Source organism: Gymnodraco acuticeps, unplaced genomic scaffold (assembly GCF_902827175.1).
Source record: "Gymnodraco acuticeps unplaced genomic scaffold, fGymAcu1.1, whole genome shotgun sequence".
Taxonomy (NCBI): Eukaryota; Metazoa; Chordata; class Actinopteri; order Perciformes; family Bathydraconidae; genus Gymnodraco; species Gymnodraco acuticeps.
Window position 1 is genome coordinate 20,996 of NW_022992105.1, and position 23,752 is coordinate 44,747.

Below are 23,752 nucleotides of genomic sequence, written 5' to 3' on the forward strand. Positions count from 1 at the left end.
GTATTTTTGGCTTCACCTTGTGCTTTTATTGTGGATTGCAAACACACAAGTGGCTTTTTTCAAATCTGAAATACTGAGTGACCAGTAAAGGGTGATAGTATTGCTTCACTGCTTCTCATGCACACGACTACAACACTAGACTCTACAAATGGATTTGCGCAGTGCATTGTCCGGTGTGTAATTGCATTTCTTATTTCTTATCCTACCGTGAACCACGAGCTGTAGCTCTGACTCTGACGCTCCACAGAGAACCAGATCTAACTCTTGAGTTTTAACAAGTTGTGTTTTCATATTCAACTCCAGTGTCTAATTGACAAACACTGACACACACACGCACACACACACGCACACACACACACACACACTAGTTTTACAGGCCTCTGATTTCCAGCTTTACCCGTACAATACAACTTTGAACATTGAAGACCCGTGTGGGTTTAAGAGCTGCTGGCCCCCGCTGCGCCTGGTCTGCTGGAAACAGAAGAAACAGAGATATTATTATTATTATGTTTATGTACGGGTGTCGGGTGTCACTGTTTTTTAAAATATTTTTCCAATATACCATCCTATGATTTTTTTCACATATTTGTGGACATTATGAGCTATGTTTTTTTTAAAATATTTTTAACATACTATGCTCTGAATGTATCAATTTGTTTTGACACTATGACTTTTCATAATATACTTTTTTGACATGCTATACCGAATTCTTAATTTTTTTTGATATACTTAACTATACCATGGCTTTATCTATTTTTTTGACACAGTATACTTTGACTTTTTCATATTTTGAATTTTTCATAAATGACTTATTTTGCATAATTTTAACATAGTATACTTTCAGTTTTTTCCTAATTTTGTACACACTATATCGACTTTTAAAATGTATCTTTTACACACTGACTGATTATACCATCTATTTTTTCCATATATTTCGACATGCTATACCCAATTTTTTACGTTTTCGAAGTACTTTAACATGACTTTTCTTGCTTATTTTTCGACAATCTATACTAGGGGTGTTTCTCAATGTCGAGGAAGGCTGCTCCAGAGCCACTATTTCAAGGATGCTACGTCATCGAGTCCCGCCGAAGGACTGTTCCAATGTCCAGCATGCTTGGAATTCTACCGAGGCCAGCGTCCTTTGTTGCGGGAAATTTCGAGGTTGCACATGTGTATCCTCTGTGGTCTTAAAATCCCCACAATGCTTTGCAATTTCAAAATCTTTGACGGAAATCGAGCTCCATTTAAGGCGGGGCCTCGCATATGACGCACACCTGTTAGCCTGTTCCACCATTCTTTGTTTTCCGAGGCTAGGAAGGATTCTTGCCTCGCTTCTGAAGGACCTGACTCACAGGGACATGTCCTACTAAGGAAGCGTCCTTGACATTGAGAAACACCCTAGGACTTTTTCATTGTTTTTGATTTACTATAATATAGATATCAATTTTTTTCAATATGAAATAACATGACTTTTTGCATATTTTTCAACACACTAAAGTTTCAATTCTTCCATATTTTCCCACATACAATACGGTCTTTTTTCATACTTTATGTCAACATACTATAATATAACGTTTACTGTAAGCTTCCTTATTCTATCATCTGGATTTCGGCATCTTGTCAGCAAGAAGAAAAACATAAAATCCCAACATTTGAAGGAGGAATTAAGATTACATTCTTAAAAAAACAGTTTTAAAAAATATATTTTAGACAATTAGAGGAAGTTTGACTAAAAAAGGAGCCCAAAAATAACCTTTCAAACGATATTTTAAAGACTATTATACATCTAAAAGGACTTACTCTGTTCTGCCTCTTCCTCCTACTGCTGCTGCTGTTGTTGTTTTTGTTGTTGTTGTTGTTGACTCCAATCCCATCAGAAAACTATTCCTCCTTAAAAAAAGAAAAAGAAACAGAGAGGTTGTTAGAGCAGGATTTATTGTTGTGTTTATTTGAAGTCATGCAAATTAGGATGTGATGCACAATTAATCATGGCGATCGATCCTTTATTCTACAGTAGTGATGAACGAGATGAAGCCAGTGCATTTAGCATCTCTTCTTCGTCCTTAATTGCGACCGTGGGCTAATCGCTAATCCAATTGGTCCAGATCCAGCAGGAGTGATCTGAGAGTGAGTCGGCTGATAAATGAGCTCCGAGGTAATGAGAGTCTTACTTTGAGTTCTCCGCTGCTTCCTTCAGCTCCTTGTCGACTCTGGAGGTGAAAGGTCAAATGAAAGGATGAATAAAAAGTCCTTTAATGGGACTCGGAGGTGCTCGGAGGTGCGGAGACTCACGTAATGATGCATTCTGGGATCTGGATGCTGTCCATGGGGATGGTTTCCTGCAGCTCGTCCAAACTGTTCACGTACTTAATCTTACTGCTGAACTTAGTGCTGAGACACACCACACACACCACACACACACACACACACACACACACACACACACACACACACACACACACACACAGACACACACACAGAGACACACACATACACAGAGACACACACAGAGACACACATACACGCATACACGCATGCACACACACAAAGACACACACAAAGACACACAGGCACACACACACACACACACACACACACACACACACACACCACACACACACACACACAGACACACACACAGAGACACACACATACACAGAGACACACACAGAGACACACATACACGCATACACGCATGCACACACACAAAGACACACACACACACACACACACACACACACACACACACACACACAGAGGAGACACACACACACACACACACACAGAGACACACACAGAGACACACACAAAGACACACAGGCACACACACAGGCACACACACACAAAGACACACAGGCACACACACAGGCACACACACACAAGACACACAACAAGCACACACACACACACACACACACACACACACACACACACACACACACACACACACACACAACACACCACACACACACACACACACACACACACACACACACACACACACACACCACACACACACACACACACACACACACACACACACACACACACACACACACACACACACACACACACACAGGGTAAATGATCCGGCTTCAGAGGAACTCGTTTTTCTCACAAAAGTGAAACCTAAGTTGTTTAAATGTGAATCAATACAAGCTATACTAAGCTAATGGCTAACGTTAGCATGCTACTAAAACGCTGAGGTTGAACAGGTTTCATTGTTACCATGGCGTTGTAATTTAAGCTAATAAGCACTAAACAATGAACAGTTGAAGTTGAATGTCATTTGTTCTGCAAGCATCAACTTGATTGTTTATGTGATTTAACTAATCAGGGTGATGTTTGTCATAGTTAGATCAGATGTAATGTATTGATCCCTAATTGGGGAATTGTTTGGCTCCAGCAGCATGTTGAACAAGGCCTTGCACATGAGTAGAACACCCTCTTTCTATTACGTTTCTATAGAACACAATAAAACATTATACAGAATGAGTTAGGAAAACTAATTACTTTTTCCACAAGACAATTTGAGACCAATTAAGGGTTTGAGCTCTTATGCTGTAAATAAACCAACGTATGGTCAAATTAAAATGTTCACTAGGGGATGGTATTAGTGGAAAAGTTACAGGATCAGCAAAGTTATTTAAATTCATCACGACAGACATTCACTAATAAACTAAATGAGGACGCCAGAGGAGAAGCTGATAGGAATAGGTTGAATTTCATCCTCTGGTAGCGATGAGTGTCTGTACACATTCTTCATGGCAATCCGTCAAATCATTGTTGGGATATTTCCGTGGAGTGAAATGTGAATCCTTAAATGTAAAAAAGGTCTGATTTTGTACCTGATGAAGGGCTTGGTGACGGCCAGTATTGTCCTGATGAACCACGACGGGTGGAGAATAATGAAGGATTTCAAATTCTTCTTGAGCCTGAACACAACACAGAACATCATAAGGTATCCATGTTGCACTTTCAACTTCATTTAGGAGGATACCAATCATCACAAGTCCAGATACTGATATGTTGGAGAAATCCTGAATGTACTGTCCCAATATGAGAGTAACATGATGACAAAGGTATCCCAACTGTAGCTGTGAACATGACAGGATGTGTGATTACCTAGAAGAGCATCAGGACTGTTTGAGGCATATGATAGCTATGTGATTAACATGATGATTCAGCCTCTATGGAGAGAGACATCAAGCATGCTCATTTCTGACGTGGAGCTAATCTGAAGTAAACATTGAATACTGCTTTCTACTCCTCCATCTTGTGACTGTGTGACTCCCTCTCTTGGATATCAGCATGTGAAGGACACTGTTTGAGATTTCGAGTAAAAAGTCAGGATTTTGAGAAAAACGACAGAATTTTGAGATTTTGAGAAAAAAGTCAGAATTTTGAGATTTTGAGAAAAACAGCATTTTGAGATTTTGAGAAAAAAAGGCATAATTTTGAAAGAAAGAAAAAAAAAATGATTTTGAGAAAAAGTTAAAAAAAAATGATTTTGAGAAAAAAGTCCAAATTTGAAAAAAAAGACATAATTTTGAGAGAAAGTTAGAATTTTGAGGAAAAAGTCCCAAAAAATTGAATTTGAGAAAAAAATACATAATTTTGAGTGAAATCAGAATTTTGAGATTTTGAGGAAAAACGACAGATTTTTGAGAGAAAGTCAAAAAAAATCATTTTGAGAAAAAAGACATAATTGTGAGAAAAATACATCATTTTGAGGAAAAAGTTAAAAAAAAAAGTTGAATTTCACAACAAAGTCAGAATTTTGAGAAAAAAAGTCAGAATTTTGAGAGAAAGTCAGAATTTTGAGAAAAAACTCAGTGTTTTGTTGATGACAGGATGTATGATTACAGAGAAGAACCGGCATTCCTCCATCTTGTGACTGTGTAACTCCCTCTCTTGGATATCAGCATGTGAAGGACACTGTTCAGGAACTACTTGATGCTCTGTATGTGATGACTACTTCCATTCTGGAGAGGATCACAGATACATGGATCCTGAGATTGAAGCTCAAGCCGGGGAGATTTTTCTAACATGTTATCACTACTATCCCATAATTAGGTGGTTTACCTCCTGTCGATCATCTGGTAGCATTTCTTTAGCCAGCCGAGGCCGGGCATCCTCCTGTGAGGCGTCGCTCCGTTCAGATACACGATCACGTAGTCCTCGGCCACCATGAGCTCCAGTGTGCTTATCACATAGCTGCACGCACACACACACACACACACACACCACACACACACACACACACACACACACACCACACACACACACACCACACACACACACACACACACACACACACACACACACACCACACACACACACACACACACACACACACACACACACACACACACACACACCACACACACCACACACACACACACACCACACACCACACACACACACACACACACACACACACACACACTCATAAACTCAAATGCTGGATAACCTTGATGTTAACCTCTAGGAAGAGGTATGAAAAATAGTTGGTGAGAAATTCCATTGAAAACCACAAATGTTAAAGTCATTTGGTAGAAAAGGGAAGAGTCAGAGGATCACTGAAGCTGGTCAAATTCATCCTCTGGAGACCATGAATGTCTGTAGACAATGTCATGCCAATACAATCGATAGTTTTTGAGAAATGTGTGGTGGAAAACTAAGAGATCGACATGTCTATCCCCAGAGCCACACGACTAGCAAAGCTTAAGAATCGACTGGTATTTGACTCTGGAAATGTAAGACTAAACATTTATGTATATTGCTTTTGCAGATATTTAAATATTCTTAATGGTACTTTTTGTTGTCCACCTGAGTGTGTACTTTTGTAAATTGTATTTGTGTATTTTTATCTTTAATATTTAATGCATAACTCTTAATGAATATTATTGCTATTCTTGGCTCTTCACTTTTTCCTTAACAAAGTACATTTCGCCTGAGTGTGACGAATAAAAAGCTCTTCTGATCCTGATGCAAAATGCTAAAACCATCCTACACCTCTGTTCGATACATGTGTACCAATTAGCATTTATCCAATTACCAACTGATGCCCCGGCCACACGAGGACGAAAACGGCTAAACGCATAGGATTAACGCAAACGCAAACGCAAAAAAGCTTCCGTCCACACGCAATATTCACCGGATAGTGTCTGTCCACACGAGACAGCTCCGTTTAGCTCCAACCGCTGGAGAAGCTGCAGTACATGCAGGAGCCTGTACGTGGCGCTGTAACTTCCTCCACAGAAGCAGCGAAGAAGCATGGTTGTCATGGTTGCCCTTCTGTTTATTCTCCGCGGTGGGGGCCGAGGGAACCGGGCAGAGTTTTTCGCCAGTCAACGTGTAATTAAAGTTTAAATCTTCCGACAAAATTATAAAAGTGCCGGTCAAAGGTCTTCTTTGTTATTTATTGAGCTTTGAAACAAATGAATAACGAATCTATATATTATAATAATAAAATACACGGAGCCTCTCTTTTTCCTCCCTCTCTTCGGACAGCGCCAGTGTCTGTCTCATGCAGCAGCTGATCCAGTAATAAGTGACCCGGCCAACAGTAAAAATAAACATATTCATAACTAGTTTAGGTAGTTTGAGAGGTGTCTCCGTCCTGTCAGATTAGACTTCACTCGCGTTTATGTCCATATCGAGAGAAAGATAAATAATCTGAATTCAGTGTGCAGTTTACTTTGACGCGGGGGTGAGCAGCAGAGGTGGGGAGAGGCGGGGCTATTGCCTCATCATTATCAGAAAATGATCGTATAGGGCGTACACACGGAGCCGTTTGACCCCCCAGAGCGTTGCGTATGCCGTTCTATCCACCTTGGGACCCGTTATCGTTTCCGCAGTCGTTTAGTGCCGTATTCGGTCATCCTCGTGTGGCCGAACGGTCTATATGACACAGAACAGTAACGCAAACGACCGTTTTCGTCCTCCTGTGGCCGGGGCATGAAAGAATATGGATGTCAAAAACGGTGAAATGCAAGAGCGAGAAATGCATAAACCATGCTCTGAATGCCAACAATACCAGGAGAGAGGAGACGTATATAGCATTTTAAGTGATGTCTCCTTTTGGTGAATATGCTGCTTCACGGCTGAGCACTTCCACTTTGAATTGCTCCTTTCTTCTTTCCTCCTGCCTCCATCTCAGCAGCTCAATCAGACTTCTACCTTTATAAAATGCAATACTGTGATTCAAAGAAGACGAAAACATGTTATCTTTCTCATTTCTCAGTCAGCGGGGAACTTTCTCACGTCCTTTGAAGAACTTTTCTCTCTCCTCTCGGCAGAGGTGGGAAGTAGTGGAGAACAAATACTTCGTTACTGTACTTAAGTACATCTTTCTGGTATCAGTACTTTACTACACTACTTATTTTCCTGATGACTTTTTACTTTGACTTCTTACATGTTGAACTCAAATACCTGTACTTTCTACTTCTCACATGTTGAACTCAAATACCTGTACTTTCTACTTCTCACATGTTGAACTCAAATACCTGTACTTTCTACTTCTTACATGTTGAACACAAATACCTGTACTTTCTACTTCTTACATGTTGAACTCAAATACCTGTACTTTCTACTTCTTACATGTTGAACACAAATACCTGTACTTTCTACTTCTTACATGTTGAACACAAATACCTGTACTTTCTACTTCTTACATGTTGAACTCAAATACCTGTACTTTCTACTTCTTACATTTTGAACACAAATACCTGTACTTTCTACTCCTCACATGTTGAACACAAATACCTGTACTTTCTACTTCTCACATGTTGAACTCAAATACCTGTACTTTCTACTTCTTACATGTTGAACACAAATACCTGTACTTTCTACTTCTTACATGTTGAACTCAAATACCTGTACTTTCTACTTCTTACATTTTGAACACAAATACCTGTACTTCTACTCCTCACATGTTGAACAACAAATACCTGTACTTTCTACTTCTTACATGTTGAACTCAAATACCTGTACTTTCTACTTCTTACATGTTGAACACAAATACCTGTACTTTCTACTTCTTACATGTTGAACTCAAATACCTGTACTTTCTACTTCTTACATGTTGAACACAAATACCTGTACTTTCTACTTCTTACATGTTGAACCCAAATACCTGTACTTTCTACTTCTTACATGTTGAACTCAAATACCTGTACTTTCTACTTCTTACATGTTGAACCCAAATACCTGTACTTTCTACTTCTTACATGTTGAACCCAAATACCTGTACTTTGTACTTCTTACATGTTGAACTCAAATACCTGTACTTTCTACTTCTTACATGTTGAACACAAATACCTGTACTTTCTACTTCTTACATGTTGAACACAAATACCTGTACTTTCTACTTCTTACATGTTGAACTCAAATACCTGTATTTTCTACTTCTTACATGTTGAACTCAAATACCTGTACTTTCTACTTCTTACATGTTGAACTCAAATACCTCTACTTTCTACTTCTCACATGTTGAACACAAATACCTGTACTTTCTACTTCTTACATGTTGAACCCAAATACCTGTACTTTCTACTTCTTACATGTTGAACCCAAATACCTGTACTTTCTACTTCTTACATGTTGAACACAAATACCTGTACTTTCTACTTCTTACATGTTGAACTCAAATACCTGTACTTTCTACTTCTTACATGTTGAACCCAAATACCTCTACTTTCTACTTCTCACATGTTGAACACAAATACCTGTACTTTCTACTTCTCACATGTTGAACCCAAATACCTGTACTTTCTACTTCTTACATGTTGAACCCAAATACCTGTACTTTCTACTTCTTACATGTTGAACACAAATACCTGTACTTTCTACTTCTTACATGTTGAACTCAAATACCTGTACTTTCTACTTCTTACATGTTGAACTCAAATACCTGTACTTTCTACTTCTTACATGTTGAACACAAATACCTGTACTTTCTACTTCTTACATGTTGAACACAAATACCTGTACTTTCTACTTCTTACATGTTAAACTCAAATACCTGTACTTTCTACTTCTTACATGTTGAACACAAATACCTGTACTTTCTACTTTCTACATGTTGAACTCAAATACCTGTACTTTCTACTTCTTACATGTTGAACACAAATACCTGTACTTTCTACTTCTTACATGTTGAACTCAATACCTGTACTTTCTACTTCTTAGATGTGAACTCAAATACCTGTACTTTCTACTTCTACATGTTGAACTCAAATACCTGTACTTTCTACTTCTTACATGTTAAACTCAAATACCTGTACTTTCTACTTCTTACATGTTGAACACAAATACCTGTACTTTCTACTTCTTACATGTTGAACCCAAATACCTGTACTTTCTACTTCTTACATGTTGAACCAAAATACCTGTACTTTCTACTTCTTACATGTTGAACACAAATACCTGTACTTTCTACTTCTTACATGTTGAACCCAAATACCTGTACTTTCTACTTCTTACATGTTGAACACAAATACCTGTACTTTCTACTTCTTACATGTTGAACTCAAATACCTGTACTTTCTACTTCTTACATGTTGAACCCAAATACCTGTACTTTCATTCTTCTTACATGTTGAACACAAATACCTGTACTTTCTACTTCTTACATGTTGAACTCAAATACCTGTACTTTCTACTTCTTACATGTTGAACTCAAATACCTGTACTTTCTACTTCTCTCATTTTCCAAACAGCTGGTTCCTTTAGTCTGAATGTGTGTTTGATGCGTGATCATTATTCTTTAGAGTCATTGCGTGCCTATTGATTTGAACACGATCCGTGTATCCATCATTTCCTGGTCTTCTCTAAAGAAGAGGGACCAATGGAAACGTTGTCATGTTGCCGTTGTTCAGCATGGAAACATTCATTAGCTAACAATGACATTATTGTTCTATTAATATAAAGGGAGGTCAGGTACTCTTTAAAACAGCTGCTAGTTATGGGTACTTTTTACTGAAGTACATTTCAAAGCCTCTTTACTTTTACTTGAGGAAAGGATGTGTGTACTTTTGAGTAACTTCAGTGACTTTGGGCTCTCCTCTCTTTGGGATCCATTGTCTTACAGTCCAACACTGCTGATCCACTCTGTTTGGTGATCATCTCCCGCTGTAAACCATCACCTCTCAGGATTCAGGACCCGGAGCCATCTGGCGTCAGAAAATGCCGACACTGAGCTTTACCTCCTTTCATTCCTGTCCAAAAACTCACATATGCCAGTTTTCTCAGTATCTCTCTCAGAGCAGCCTGTGGGAATCTCACTGTCCAAGCATGAAACAACACGCTGCCAGAACCTCAGTGAAGACGTCAACATGGGGGGGCTCCACGAGACACCATTCAATTTAACCACTTTATCTGGAGGGTTGTCCTTTACACAGAGCGACGTTGGCTGATTGAACCATTTAAGAGGACATATTGGGCTCATTAATAAAGTATAATATAATATGAAATAACATGAAATACAAAGAAATTATATTACATTAATAGGTTAAAATAAATTGTATATAAACATAAGATCTTGTGTGTTAGTAACACAAAATTAAAAATAAATAATAAATAATAATACAATAACATTTAGATTAAATAAAAAAATTGTTTGATATATAATAATAAATCAAATCAATTCTTATATTATTATATTTCTTAATTAACATGTGTGTGTATGTGTGTGTGTGTGTGTGTGTGTGTGTGTGTGTGTGTGTGTATGTGTGTGTGTGTGTGGTATCTTAATTTTAACGTGTTCCTCAGCAGGATGAAGACCGTGTGTGTGTATGTGTGTGTGTGTGTGTGTGTGTGTGTGTGTGTGTGTGTGTGTGTGTGTGTGTGTGTGTGTGTGTGTGTGTTACTCACAGGAAGAGGTTCTCCATTATTTCATGGTATTCCTCTCGGTCGCTGTCTGGCAGGAAACAGGCAGCGAACACGATGATGGCGTTCACCCCGTTGCTATAGTAACCTTGATAAAAACACACAAAAATAAAAGAGAAATGTTAACTTGACCTCGCTACCATGTTGGTGAGAGCTTAACCCTAATTAGCATAGTTTTCACACTTTGATTTCTCCATTATTGCCTCCATTTATCTGCCAATCTGCGCCTCTTTTGTCTCGGTTCCTTTCTCTAGTTTTCAGATAAATGTGATTTCCTTTTATCCTCAAACCCTTTCGTTAGCAGACGTTGAGTCACTCAGACAGAAGGTCTTTTATCTGAAGGACAGAGAACAGAGATATGTTCAGGGACAGACGTCTCTGCTTGGTGTTTGATTCAAGCTCAGAGCAACAGTAGAGGAACAGTTTGCAACCTGCTAGAGTGAGGAGTCACATTTCCAAAATCAATGGATAAGGTAAAACTGTTCTTATGGGAGTATTCTTCACATTTATAGATGAATTGGTTGATAACCCTCATTAGTTGTAGCCCTAGTGTTTCCATTTTGTTCATGGAGAGAACTGTTACATTATTTTTATACTTGAACCGACAAGTGACGCCATATGTCCCTCAACCAAGCAACTGCATTTCTCCACTCCACAAATACTGATATACACCTGAACATCAGCAGGAGAGGACTCTTTAAAGTAGAGACACTACATACTGATATACACCTGAACATCAGCAGGAGAGGACTCTTTAAAGTAGAGACACTACATACTGATATACACCTGAACATCAGCAGGAGAGGACTCTTTAAAGGCAAGACACTACAAACTGATATACACCTGAACATCAGCAGGAGAGGACTCTTTAAAGTAGAGACACTACATACTGATATACACCTGAACATCAGCGGGAGAGGACTCTTTAAAGTAGAGACACTACATACTGATATACACCTGAACATCAGCAGGAGAGGACTCTTTAAAGTAGAGACACTACATACTGATGTACACCTGAACATCAGAGGACTCTTTAAAGTAGAGACACTACATACTGATATACACCTGAACATCAGCAGGAGAGGACTCTTTAAAGTAGAGACACTACATACTGATATACACCTGAACATCAGCAGGAGAGGACTCTTTAAAGTAGAGACACTACATACTGATATACACCTGAACATCAGCAGGAGAGGACTCTTTAAAGTAGAGACACTACATACTGATATACACCTGAACATCAGCGGGAGAGGACTCTTTAAAGTAGAGACACTACATACTGATATACACCTGAACATCAGCAGGAGAGGACTCTTTAAAGTAGAGACACTACATACTGATGTACACCTGAACATCAGAGGACTCTTTAAAGTAGAGACACTACATACTGATATACACCTGAACATCAGCAGGAGAGGACTCTTTAAAGTAGAGACACTACATACTGATATACACCTGAACATCAGCAGGAGAGGACTCTTTAAAGTAGAGACACTACATACTGATATACACCTGAACATCAGCAGGAGAGGACTCTTTAAAGTAGAGACACTACATACTGATATACACCTGAACATCAGCAGGAGAGGACTCTTTAAAGTAGAGACACTACATACTGGTATACACCTGAACATCAGCAGGAGAGGACTCTTTAAAGTAGAGACACTACATACTGATATACACCTGAACATCAGCAGGAGAGGACTCTTTAAAGTGGAGACACTACATACTGATATACACCTGAACATCAGCAGGAGAGGACTCTTTAAAGTGGAGACACTACATACTGATATACACCTGAACATCAGCAGGAGAGGACTCTTTAAAGTGGAGACACTACATACTGATATACACCTGAACATCAGCAGGAGAGGACTCTTTAAAGTAGAGACACTACATACTGATATACACCTGAACATCAGCAGGAGAGGACTCTTTAAAGTAGAGACACTACATACTGATGTACACCTGAACATCAGAGGACTCTTTAAAGTAGAGACACTACATACTGATATACACCTGAACATCAGCAGGAGAGGACTCTTTAAAGTAGAGACACTACATACTGATATACACCTGAACATCAGCAGGAGAGGACTCTTTAAAGTAGAGACACTACATACTGATATACACCTGAACATCAGCAGGAGAGGACTCTTTAAAGTAGAGACACTACATACTGATATACACCTGAACATCAGCAGGAGAGGACTCTTTAAAGTAGAGACACTACATACTGATATACACCTGAACATCAGCAGGAGAGGACTCTTTAAAGTAGAGACACTACATACTGTTATACACCTGAACATCAGCAGGAGAGGACTCTTTAAAGTAGAGACACTACATACTGATATACACCTGAAAAACAGCAGAATGGGGCCCCTTTAATTCCTCACTTTTCTATATACGCTTATAGAGTTTATTTGGACAGCAGAACCACCTTTAAATAAAATAGTAAAACAGCCATTTAAATAAGCCATCGTACTAAAGTGCAGAGGAATGCAGAAGTGTACACTGTGTTTAGTTAGTGGTAAATTCCCTGTGTGATGGAGGATGTAATCTCGTCAGCTGGCTGCAGTTCAGCCTGTATTTCAGCCTGTATTTCCTCTTTGTCTTTCAAGTTGGCCGGCATCCAGGGTAAGATGAACATCTCCAGAGTGAGACATCGTTCTGACATCTCGTTAGCCGGGAAGTGTCCGGAGCCAGCTCGAAAACAATGAGCTGATTGTGACACAGCAGACAGGAGATAATCTACAACATCTGTGATACGCTTTCACTTCCGGAATCAGATAGCCAGGCCTGCTGTAAACAAGAGATGTTTACTCAGCTCGAACTATAAAATCCCCGTTTTGAAGCAGCTGAAAAGAGGCTGTCAGTTCTCAATGCTTTCAATCAAATTGGTTGTTTGCTTTTGTTCCTTTGAGGCAGCAAATCTGATTAAATAGATCATGAGTGCGTAACAAATATGATTTCTTTAGTTTTTGGTCCATTCTGATCGAGAACAGTTCCCTTTCTAAAGATAAGATACGAGAGACAAACACCACAGCATTTATCTATACTAAACAAAAGTAACAGTTAATTATCAGAAGTAATTATAAGAGGATATCATGATGCTGCAGCAGTTTGAGTTTGAGGAAATCAAGACGGAAAATGCACTGAAGTAAAAAAATAAGCACATTTTCTGCATTAATAACATTTCAATTAGGAAATGTGTTATCATGCTTTCCATACAATCTAAAATATGTACCTCTTTTAAAAGTGTTCTTTTAATAAAAGAATATTGATGCTATTGGTAGGATATGTACAGCCCTGGGAAAGCAACATTTTTATTTATAATTGAATTACCAATTTGATCAACTTAGCATTTTACATTTTGTTTAATTACATTTTTTGTATCTATATAAGTTTTTATGAATTATATAATTTTTGTTTCATTGCATTTCATTTGATTTATGTTGTTCTTTTTGTGAAAAGGTTAGAGCAGCGCTTAGAAAAGTGGTATTTAAATACATTTATTATTACATGGCTTAATGTAATGCTCGATTCTGATTGGTCAATTGGGACATTTCAGAGGTCAATATGGCAGCAGTAGAGACCGCTGTTAAGCACTATAATGACCGTTGCTAAGGAAGATCTAGAGAGGTTAAAATACGTTTTCTAAGCCACATGATACGATACGAAAACCACCCTTTACCTTAACAGTGAGAATAACACTGTCTTAGTTAGTACTGCGTATACATTCAAACCTATTCCCTTCTGTAATAGTGATAAACATCCAGTAATAGTCACCTCCGTGTGAGATGACCCTCATGTAGGGCTCGATGACCTTCATGTTGATGCGGTGCTCCTGCTCCCCGATGACCACGGTCCTCCACAGCTTCCCGTCCTGACGCTCCTCCTCTGCGCTGTACGTCGGGATGGAATAGGACGGCTCACTGGGCCTGGAGGCTGGGTTAGGGTCTGATGGGAGCAAATACTGAGTTAGAGGTACTGGGGCAACATCAGTGGTGTGAAGCAGCTAAATGTGATACATGTTCATTACATTAATGTACACAAAGTATACGATATCTGTTTTTTATAATTACTGCACATATTTTATTCCATATACTGCTATATTTGACTATATTTGTTATTATTTTTTAATGTTATTATAGTTTTCTTAAAATAGTTCTCTATCTGTTTTAAATTATTGTTTTACTTTTATGTATGCACCACGACATCAAGTCAAATTCCTCGTATGTGTCAACCTACCTGGTGATAAACCTGATTCTGATTCTGTTCTCTTTTTCTTATGAAGACATTTTGACTTATTAAAGAAGAAAAGACCCTTAAAATCATAAGGCGCGTTCACACCGGAGTACTTTTCCCGTTTAGTTCCGTTAGTACCCCTTATTTTGCGTCCACACCAAAAAGAGTACTTAGTGTACTTTTACCCCGCATTTTTAGTGCCTGCTAGAGACGTGGGACTTTCCTGGGGAGAAAAAAGTACCAATTTCTATTTGCTGGGCGAATTGCAAACCACGCCCCGTAAAAAAGTGAAGCCGCCATTGCATTTGCTGGCATTAGCATTATTAGCATTAGCCCAGCGCAGAGAGACTAACTTATGACAACACAAAATAAAACATGGGAGCGGTGGAGATGAGGAGGTGTCGCAGTTCTGACAATTTACTCGGAAGGCTCCAGTAGAAGCTGCTGGGAGTCCCAGCAGCTTCTACTGAAGCCAGTCCCCAACTCCGGGGACTTCCGGTCGGGGACTCCGGGTGGCAGTATACACCGTGAAGTGGTTTGCGGCCTGCCAGTAAACCCAAAGCAGAAGAAGAAGAAGTGACGTCAGCGGCTTCATTTGCCTAATCCTCCCCCAGTGAACGTGATCTGTACTTAGTTCCATGGGGGTACTAAGTGCCGGGGCACTAAGTACGGCAAAGTACTTGGTGTGAAAGCGGCTATAGTAAACCCTGTTGGTCTGGAGCACTGTAACATTACATATGATAACACTTATTATAATGTTGCAGGGATTTAAAAACAAACAAATTTAAAAACAGCAACACACATATTTCTCAGAGAATTTTCGCAGTTTTAAAAAGCCAACTCCGGACCCCCCTTATTAGTTTGGCTTTTAAAGGTCACCTATCATGCTATTTTTAGGCAATAGCAGAGGTCTCAGATATATAAAAATATATAAAAAACATGTCTATGAAGTGTTTTGCTCCAAACACCAAACAGATCATTCTAGCCATGCCTCATATCCCTCTATTTCACTTCCTGTTTCAAAAGTGCTGATTTGGGTATAAAGCTTTAAAGAGGAGGGGTCTGAGCTCATGCGGGACCCGGCAGCTACCGTCTAAACTAAATGCTGCCGTGATGAAACGCCATATCATGGATTATCAAGGATTCTCTCTGAAACAGTTTGGAGCTCAAAGGCTTTCTCTCTTGCCGGTTATACCACAAGGTGAGTTCCTTTTTGCTTCCTGCTTCTTCACACACATGCTCTCCAGTACAGGTTAGCTCTGAGTGTTAGCGATGCTAATGTAAACACAGACCATATTACGTCCAAAACAGTCGGGCATTGTTTCTGATAGCAACGTTTCTGATTGGCCCGTGGGTCCACATTTCAGATATTACGTCATATCGAACACAAATCTGGATCAGCTCCGTTGTTCCCCGTTTTTAGAGATTTGGGTACGGAGGAAAAGAGAGAGGGTTTTGTTTCCTGACGCTGAGTGAGTTCCCCGACACACCGGGGGGACATGTTGATAAAATACATCACAAAGTGCATTTTGCATGATAGGAGACCTTTAATTGAATTGTAGTTATTATTATTTTATTCAGTCCTTTGTTAATTGGCTAGTGTTAGTATTAATTGTTTTTATTAATCACAAAGATATGTGTTGCTCTGTCTATGAACTCAAATTGGGGTAGTATTTTTTGTTTGTTTTTTAAATGTGAAGCCCTTTGTGTTACCATGCGTGTGAGGAAAGCTATATAAATAAAGATGAATTGATTGATTCGTTTACATTGCAAAAGTTAGAGACTAGCTCACAAATCCAGAACATGGAGTCTTATCGTTTTATATTCTATACTTTCTTTTCTACATGTTGACCTTTATGCCTCCTGCAGGATCAAGAATGTGTTGTTTTTTCGACCCACCTTCCCAGTCCATCTCATGGTCGGTGTAGTCGAGGTAATCGCCCTCGTCCGGGGTGTCCAGGTCGTCCACGTTGATGTCCAGGTCGTCGGGCGTCTCCCCCAGGTCGTCCTCGCTCTGGTCCAGAGACAGACTGATACGAGGGGCCGATAGCTTCTTCCTCTGAGAGGGACCACCCTGCAGGGTGAGGGAGGTGGGAGGGACTGCAAACAAACACACAACAACAGCATCAAAAAAGAGTCACTTGGTTAGAAATCAAAAACCAAACATTTCATTTTGGATCGGAGCGCCTCACCTGGTCGTCCTTCGCCCCCCTCAGAGTTCATCTTGCTCTCTGATGACGGGTCCATCTCCAGGAGGACCTAGGAGAAAGTTATTTAAAGTTATTTTACTGGAGATTTCATCCACTGATAATAATTAATTAGTAACTCATATTTTAACACTGAATCACTTGTCATTGTACTTCTCTGATCTGAATACTTCCTCCACCACTTTTTAAATACTTTTCTTAGTATCAGAGAGCAGAGAACCACAAATACATTTGTGCCTAACTAGGTTTGAGGTCATTTAAAAAGACTAGTATTCCATAGTTATACCAATTATGACAATAATCAGATTTTGAAACGGGGTATGTTTTTTTGTTTTACGTAAAAAACACATTTAATTTGGATATTACCCAATAGGGCTTTTTTCCAAATGTACTGCAGCCTTTTCTGATGAGACAAGTGTGATAATATTCAGGTTTTAAGACTGTTCTTAGGACATGGATTCGGAATATCAATGGGGATAGATGGATAAATATACTTTATTGATCCCAATTTGGGAAATTATTTTGTTGCAGAAGCAGCAGTAGATTGCATATGCCGCCTCTTGCAGAGTTTGTGCATAAACGCTAAAAGAATAGCTTTAGGAAACACAGATCACAAAACTCGCAGAACAGTAACAACGACGGTTCACCTATAGGAGCAGAAAGTAGGAACATTCGGGCTGAATTTAATGAGCATTGTGTTAGCGTACATCATTATGCATGGCTCCCTGTTTTCATTAGCCATGTGAACAACTCTAAGAGATCCTTATCAGCGTCATATTTGTGTTGTATGTTGAAAGTAGGGACTGTCCCGAATACCATTTTTCGGGCTCCGGATATTCGGTAGTAATCAGCAGCGAATATTCGTTCCGCGCGGGGGGAGGGGGTGCGCAGTAATCAGCAGTGAACCGCTTCGACACGTGTATTTCGGTGTATTCGCGGCATTATTTGTGTTATTCTACAGTATTGTTGTAGTTATTTGTTAATGTATATAACCCAATGTGTGTTCTTTGAAATTGAAAAGGATATTGCATTGTGTGTGTTACTTTCGTTGCTTCCGTGAGCGCCCCCTAGTGGTCCGTGAGTATATTGGTAAAATTTCACATTTTTTTTTCACAAGTTTTCCGCACTCTCGCGGGAATATCTCCGCAATGGAGCGAGCTTAAGTTTCACGTGTCTTAAGTGTAATTTGGCTTGGCTTCCTATTTCGTATGGACATGCTTTTATTTTGAAGGAGAGTTAGAAGAGCTATGGAAACAACGTAATATCTATCTATCTACATATAAAGACAGAGAAAGTAAACAATAACGTTTATGGTTAAGTGTTAGCACCCCCCGTAGAGGTACAAGCTCTTACGTTAATATTGGAGATTTCAATAAATAAAAAAATAAAAAACGAAAGAAAAAAAACCCCGAATAACGAAATTGAAACCCGAATAGTTCTCCAACGAACGAATATTCGGATATAGCCCTAATCTTCTTAATCAGAAATTAATATCAGCCTCAAAAACTCAAGCTACACAAATAATGAGTAGAAGAAGCCCCCCTTCATGTCTTAAAGTGCACCGGGTTATTGCTATTGTAAGGCATATATTATGGGTCTCAGATATATACAAATATATACAAACATGTCTATGATGTGTTTTGCTTAAAATACAAACAGATCATGCATTTAAAAAATCCCTCATATCCCTCTATTCCAGTCCTGTTAGAGAAACGTGGATTTTGAGTCCTTAGCTTGAAAAAAAAAAAAGGAGGAGGCAGAGCTAATGCCTACGGAAGTGGATTAGGGCCACATGATTATTTATTTTTTCAGAAATCTGACTTCTGAGATTAAAGTCAGAATTCTGGCTTTTTTCTCAGAACAAAAAAAAAAACATTTTTTTTTCAAATCCTCCCAAAAATTGTTTTAATGTGGCCCCTTCCGTAAATGCCTGATCAGAATTCTACCGGAGATAAAGTTAAATTCTGCTGTGATAAAACGCCATCCTGTTCTAAACCACATCAAGGATTATTTCTGAAACAGTATGGAGCTCAAATGCTTTTTCTCTTGGGGTTTATCACAAGGTGAGTTCTTTTTTTATCTCCTACTTTTCAAACACATGTGCTCTCCAGTACAGGTTAGCTCTGAGTGTTAGCGAGGCTTGCTAATGTGAACAAAAACGAGATTACGTCCAAAACACGTCAGGCATTGTTTCTGATGGCAACTCTCTGTGGGTCCGCCGCCGATTTGACGTCAGATCGGCAGCAAATCTGTATCCGCTCGTTGTAGCCCCGTTTTAAAAAGATTTGGGTACGGAGGAAAAGAGAGGGTTTTATTTCCCCGACGCACCGGGGACACATGTTTATGTATAAAATACATCACAAAGTGCATTTTGCACGATAGGTCCCCTTTAAGAAATGATATATTGATTTAACGTGATCAATGCTCATATTTGTTTCCCTGACTCCTCAGTCATCAGAATGAGAACAAGAGGAGAGAAAAGAGTGAGGAAGATATCGAGGTTAAAGGTCAGCTTCCTGTGAACAACCCTCCCATTCAGACTGCAGGGGGAGGGGTGTTCGGGGATTGTTACATCATGAAAAGCACATTCCCCCTCCTCTCTGCTGATTCAAATAGGAAGAGAGAGCCCTCTCGCCTGAACACAGATTGATGCAAATTCACAGCGAGTCACGTGGCTCTCGTTCGAGTGGAAGGAAGCATCCTCGTTCGCAGGGAAGGAAACGAGGAAGAAGTGACTGTGTTAGAGGGTGGGGAATAAAATGCCGAATGGCTGAGAGGATGACATGATGCTGACGATCCACAGAAACACGTACAGTGCAGACAGTTTCTCCATTTAAAATAAAAGAATAATAATAATTAAAAAATAAGAATAAATATAAAAAAATAAATATAAATATAAAAAATAAGAATAAATATAAAAAAATAAGAATAAATATAAATATTAAAAAATAAGAATAAATAAAATATAAAAAGATAATAATAAATAGAAATAAAATAATAATAAAATAATGTTTTTATAATAATAATAATAATTTAAAAAATATATTAAAAAATAAATACATATATATATATATATATACAAATAATATATAAAATAAAAATAATAAATACAATGATGCAAACTCCCAGTGAGTCACGTGAGCTCGCTCAGGAAACATCCTCCTTCCTCCTGGAGCCGGAAACGAGGAAGATGTCATCGTATTAAAGGAAAAATAAAATGCTGAATGGCTGACTCAGGTACACATGACACAATGCTGACGATACACAGAAACATGTACAGCACACACACACACACACACACACACACACACACACACACACACACACACAGATAATAAGCAATGACACACACACACACACACACACACCACACACACACACACACACACACACACACACACACACACACACACACACCCACACACACACACACACACACACACACACACACACACACACACACACACACACACACACACACACACACACAGAGAGATAATAAGCAATGACACACAGCTAAAATCAGCATCAGCTCCATGGAGGATGCTGCTTCTCATCACAGAAACCCCTCCCTCCTCCTCCTCCTCCTCCTCTCTTCCTGTCTGTGAGGAAAAGATAAAACACATATTTATCTTTCTATTTCTCTCTAGGGAATACAAAGACCCCTACTCACCACTGGAGTCTCTGTCCCGGTGTGTCTCAGAGCATGGATGTGCTGCCTTTCCTGCTTTTTCTCCCAGCCTCTCGTAGAGATGCTCAGTTTACAAACAGCTCACAGCGTCCACCATTTTGTGGTCACATGATCTGGGCCATTACCAAATAAGGGCGATCACCTGCTCTGACAGCTCTCGTGCTCAGCAGCTTCTGCAACTGAATGGAAAAAATAGGAGGAGTGGCGTTTGTGTCATTCATTTCCGCGTCTGGATAAACTGGATTTATTACTACATGAGAGGAAAGCAGGGCTATATTCATGTAATAATTAACCTGACTGAGCAGCTGCAAGATTGCTTTAGCCCTTAGGGTTTAAAAAAACAAACAATAACTATCAGAAATTGCCAATTTGTTGTGCTTGTATAATATTCAAGAGGACATATTATGCTTGTATATTTGCTTTTGGTGCCTCTTTACATGCTTTAATCAGTATGTCTCTACTTTAAAGAGTCCTCTCCTGCTGATGTTCAGGTGTATATCAGTATGTAGTGTCTCTACTTTAAAGAGTCCTCTCCTGCTGATGTTCAGGTGTATATCAGTATGTAGTGTCTCTACTTTAAAGAGTCCTCTCCTGCTGATGTTCAGGTGTATATCAGTATGTAGTGTCTCTACTTTAAAGAGTCCTCTCCTGCTGATGTGCAGGTGTATATCAGTATGTAGTGGCTCTACTTTAAAGAGTCCTCTCCTGCTGATGTTCAGGTGTATATCAGTATGTAGTGTCTCTACTTTAAAGAGTCCTCTCCTGCTGATGTTCAGGGGTGTATTTATATCAGTATGTAGTGTATCTACTTTAAAGAGTCCTCTCCTGCTGATGTTCAGGTGTATATCAGTATGTAGTGTCTCTACTTTAAAGAGTCCTCTCCTGCTGATGTTCAGGTATATATCAGTATGTAGTGTATCTACTTAAAGAGTCCTCTCCTGCTGATGTTCAGGTGTATATCAGTATGTAGTGTCTCTACTTTAAAGAGTCCTCTCCTGCTGATGTTCAGGTGTATATCAGTATGTAGTGTCTCTACTTTAAAGAGTCCTCTCCTGCTGATGTTCAGGTGTATATCAGTATGTAGTGTATCTACTTTAAAGAGTCCTCTCCTGCTGATGTTCAGGTGTATATCAGTATGTAGTGTCTCTACTTTAAAGAGTCCTCTCCTGCTGATGTTCAGGTATATATCAGTATGTAGTGTATCTACTTTAAAGAGTCCTCTCCTGCTGATGTTCAGGTGTATATCAGTATGTAGTGTATCTACTTTAAAGAGTCCTCTCCTGCTGATGTTCAGGTATATATCAGTATGTAGTGTATCTACTTTAAAGAGTCCTCTCCTGCTGATGTTCAGGTGTATATCAGTATGTAGTGTCTCTACTTTAAAGAGTCCTCTCCTGCTGATGTTCAGGTATATATCAGTATGTAGTGTATCTACTTTAAAGAGTCCTCTCCTGCTGATGTTCAGGTGTATATCAGTATGTAGTGTATCTACTTTAAAGAGTCCTCTCCTGCTGATGTTCAGGTGTATATCAGTATGTAGTGTCTCTACTTTAAAGAGTCCTCTCCTGCTGATGTTCAGGTGTATATCAGTATGTAGTGTCTCTACTTTAAAGAGTCCTCTCCTGCTGATGTTCAGGTGTATATCAGTATGTAGTGTCTCTACTTTAAAGAGTCCTCTCCTGCTGATGTTCAGGTGTATATCAGTATGTAGTGTATACTGTGACATGTCTCCATGCTTTAATGTTCACTTGCAGCACCTCTTTTCACCCTCTGTCTGAAACCAGAGCCCAGTCTGCTCTGATTGGTTAGCTGGCCGGCTCTGTTGTGATTTGTCAACCGCTGATAGATGTCCTGCCCTAGCCTATCACCTACAATGTGTTGGAGCGCTAGCCAATAGGAGCCTGAGTGTTACGTAGTGATGTCTATATGTCCCTGATAGTGGGATTTCAGCCTTTGCAGACCATTTACATGCACATAAACCTACAGGAAAGGGAAAACCCCAAAAAGCATAACAGGGTCTATTTAAATAATCAAACCGCTCAAACAAAAATGCTAAGGCAACTTCAAATGTGTCCTTTATATTCTGCATTAACTCCGGAAAAAGCAGATAAGATCAATATTACCTACTCAGACTCTCCCTCCACAGAAACAGGCGTTGTCTCTTCAGCTGAATATCTCTTTCTCTCTTTAGTCCCAACGGTAAGACAGGAAGACAGACGGCAGCCTCACAGACCTTTGCACACCGCACCGTTGTTTAGCACAAAGGTTGATAATGCTTCAAGCCAAAAAGTGTGACCACGCCCAGCTTTGTGGTTAATGAGTGCAGCTGCTGTCATATATCATCACCACACACCAGAGGGTGGAAGTAGTGGAGTACAAATACTTTGTTATGTACTTAAGTACATGTTTCTGGTATCAGTACTTTACTCCACTACTTATTTTTCTGACGACTTTTTACTTTGACTTCTTACATGTTGAACCCAAATACCTGTACTTTCTACATGTTGAACTCAAATACCTGTACTTTCTACTTCTTACATGTTGAACACAAATACCTGTACTTTCTACTTCTTACATGTTGAACCCAAATATCTGTACTTTCTACTTCTTACATGTTGAACACAAACACCTGTACTTTCTACTTCTCACATGTTGAACACAAATACCTGTACTTTCTACTTCTTACATGTTGAACACAAATACC

At 39.3% G+C, this 23,752-nt stretch overlaps 1 protein-coding gene across 2 annotated transcripts; it reads right to left on the bottom strand.

Annotated features, from left to right (window-relative positions):
• On the bottom strand, positions 1 to 23,248 carry prune2 (prune homolog 2 with BCH domain). Of its 2 annotated transcripts, none has more exons than XM_034203011.1 (12): positions 23,172 to 23,248; positions 21,031 to 21,227; positions 17,343 to 17,409; positions 17,050 to 17,250; positions 14,692 to 14,862; positions 10,882 to 10,984; positions 5,089 to 5,220; positions 3,852 to 3,938; positions 2,296 to 2,394; positions 2,175 to 2,213; positions 1,804 to 1,893; positions 1 to 468 (listed from the first exon to the last, which is right to left on the bottom strand). In XM_034203011.1, the coding sequence occupies exons 3-12, from the start codon at positions 17,395 to 17,397 to the stop codon at positions 438 to 440; spliced, it is 1,008 nt and encodes a 335-aa protein (XP_034058902.1). In that variant the 5' UTR covers positions 17,398 to 17,409; positions 21,031 to 21,227; positions 23,172 to 23,248; the 3' UTR covers positions 1 to 437. The 2 variants fall into 2 exon arrangements, with proteins under 2 accessions (XP_034058902.1, XP_034058901.1); XM_034203010.1 differs by having other exon boundaries at positions 1 to 471; positions 23,172 to 23,245.
• Positions 23,249 to 23,752: the final 504 nt, after the last annotated feature.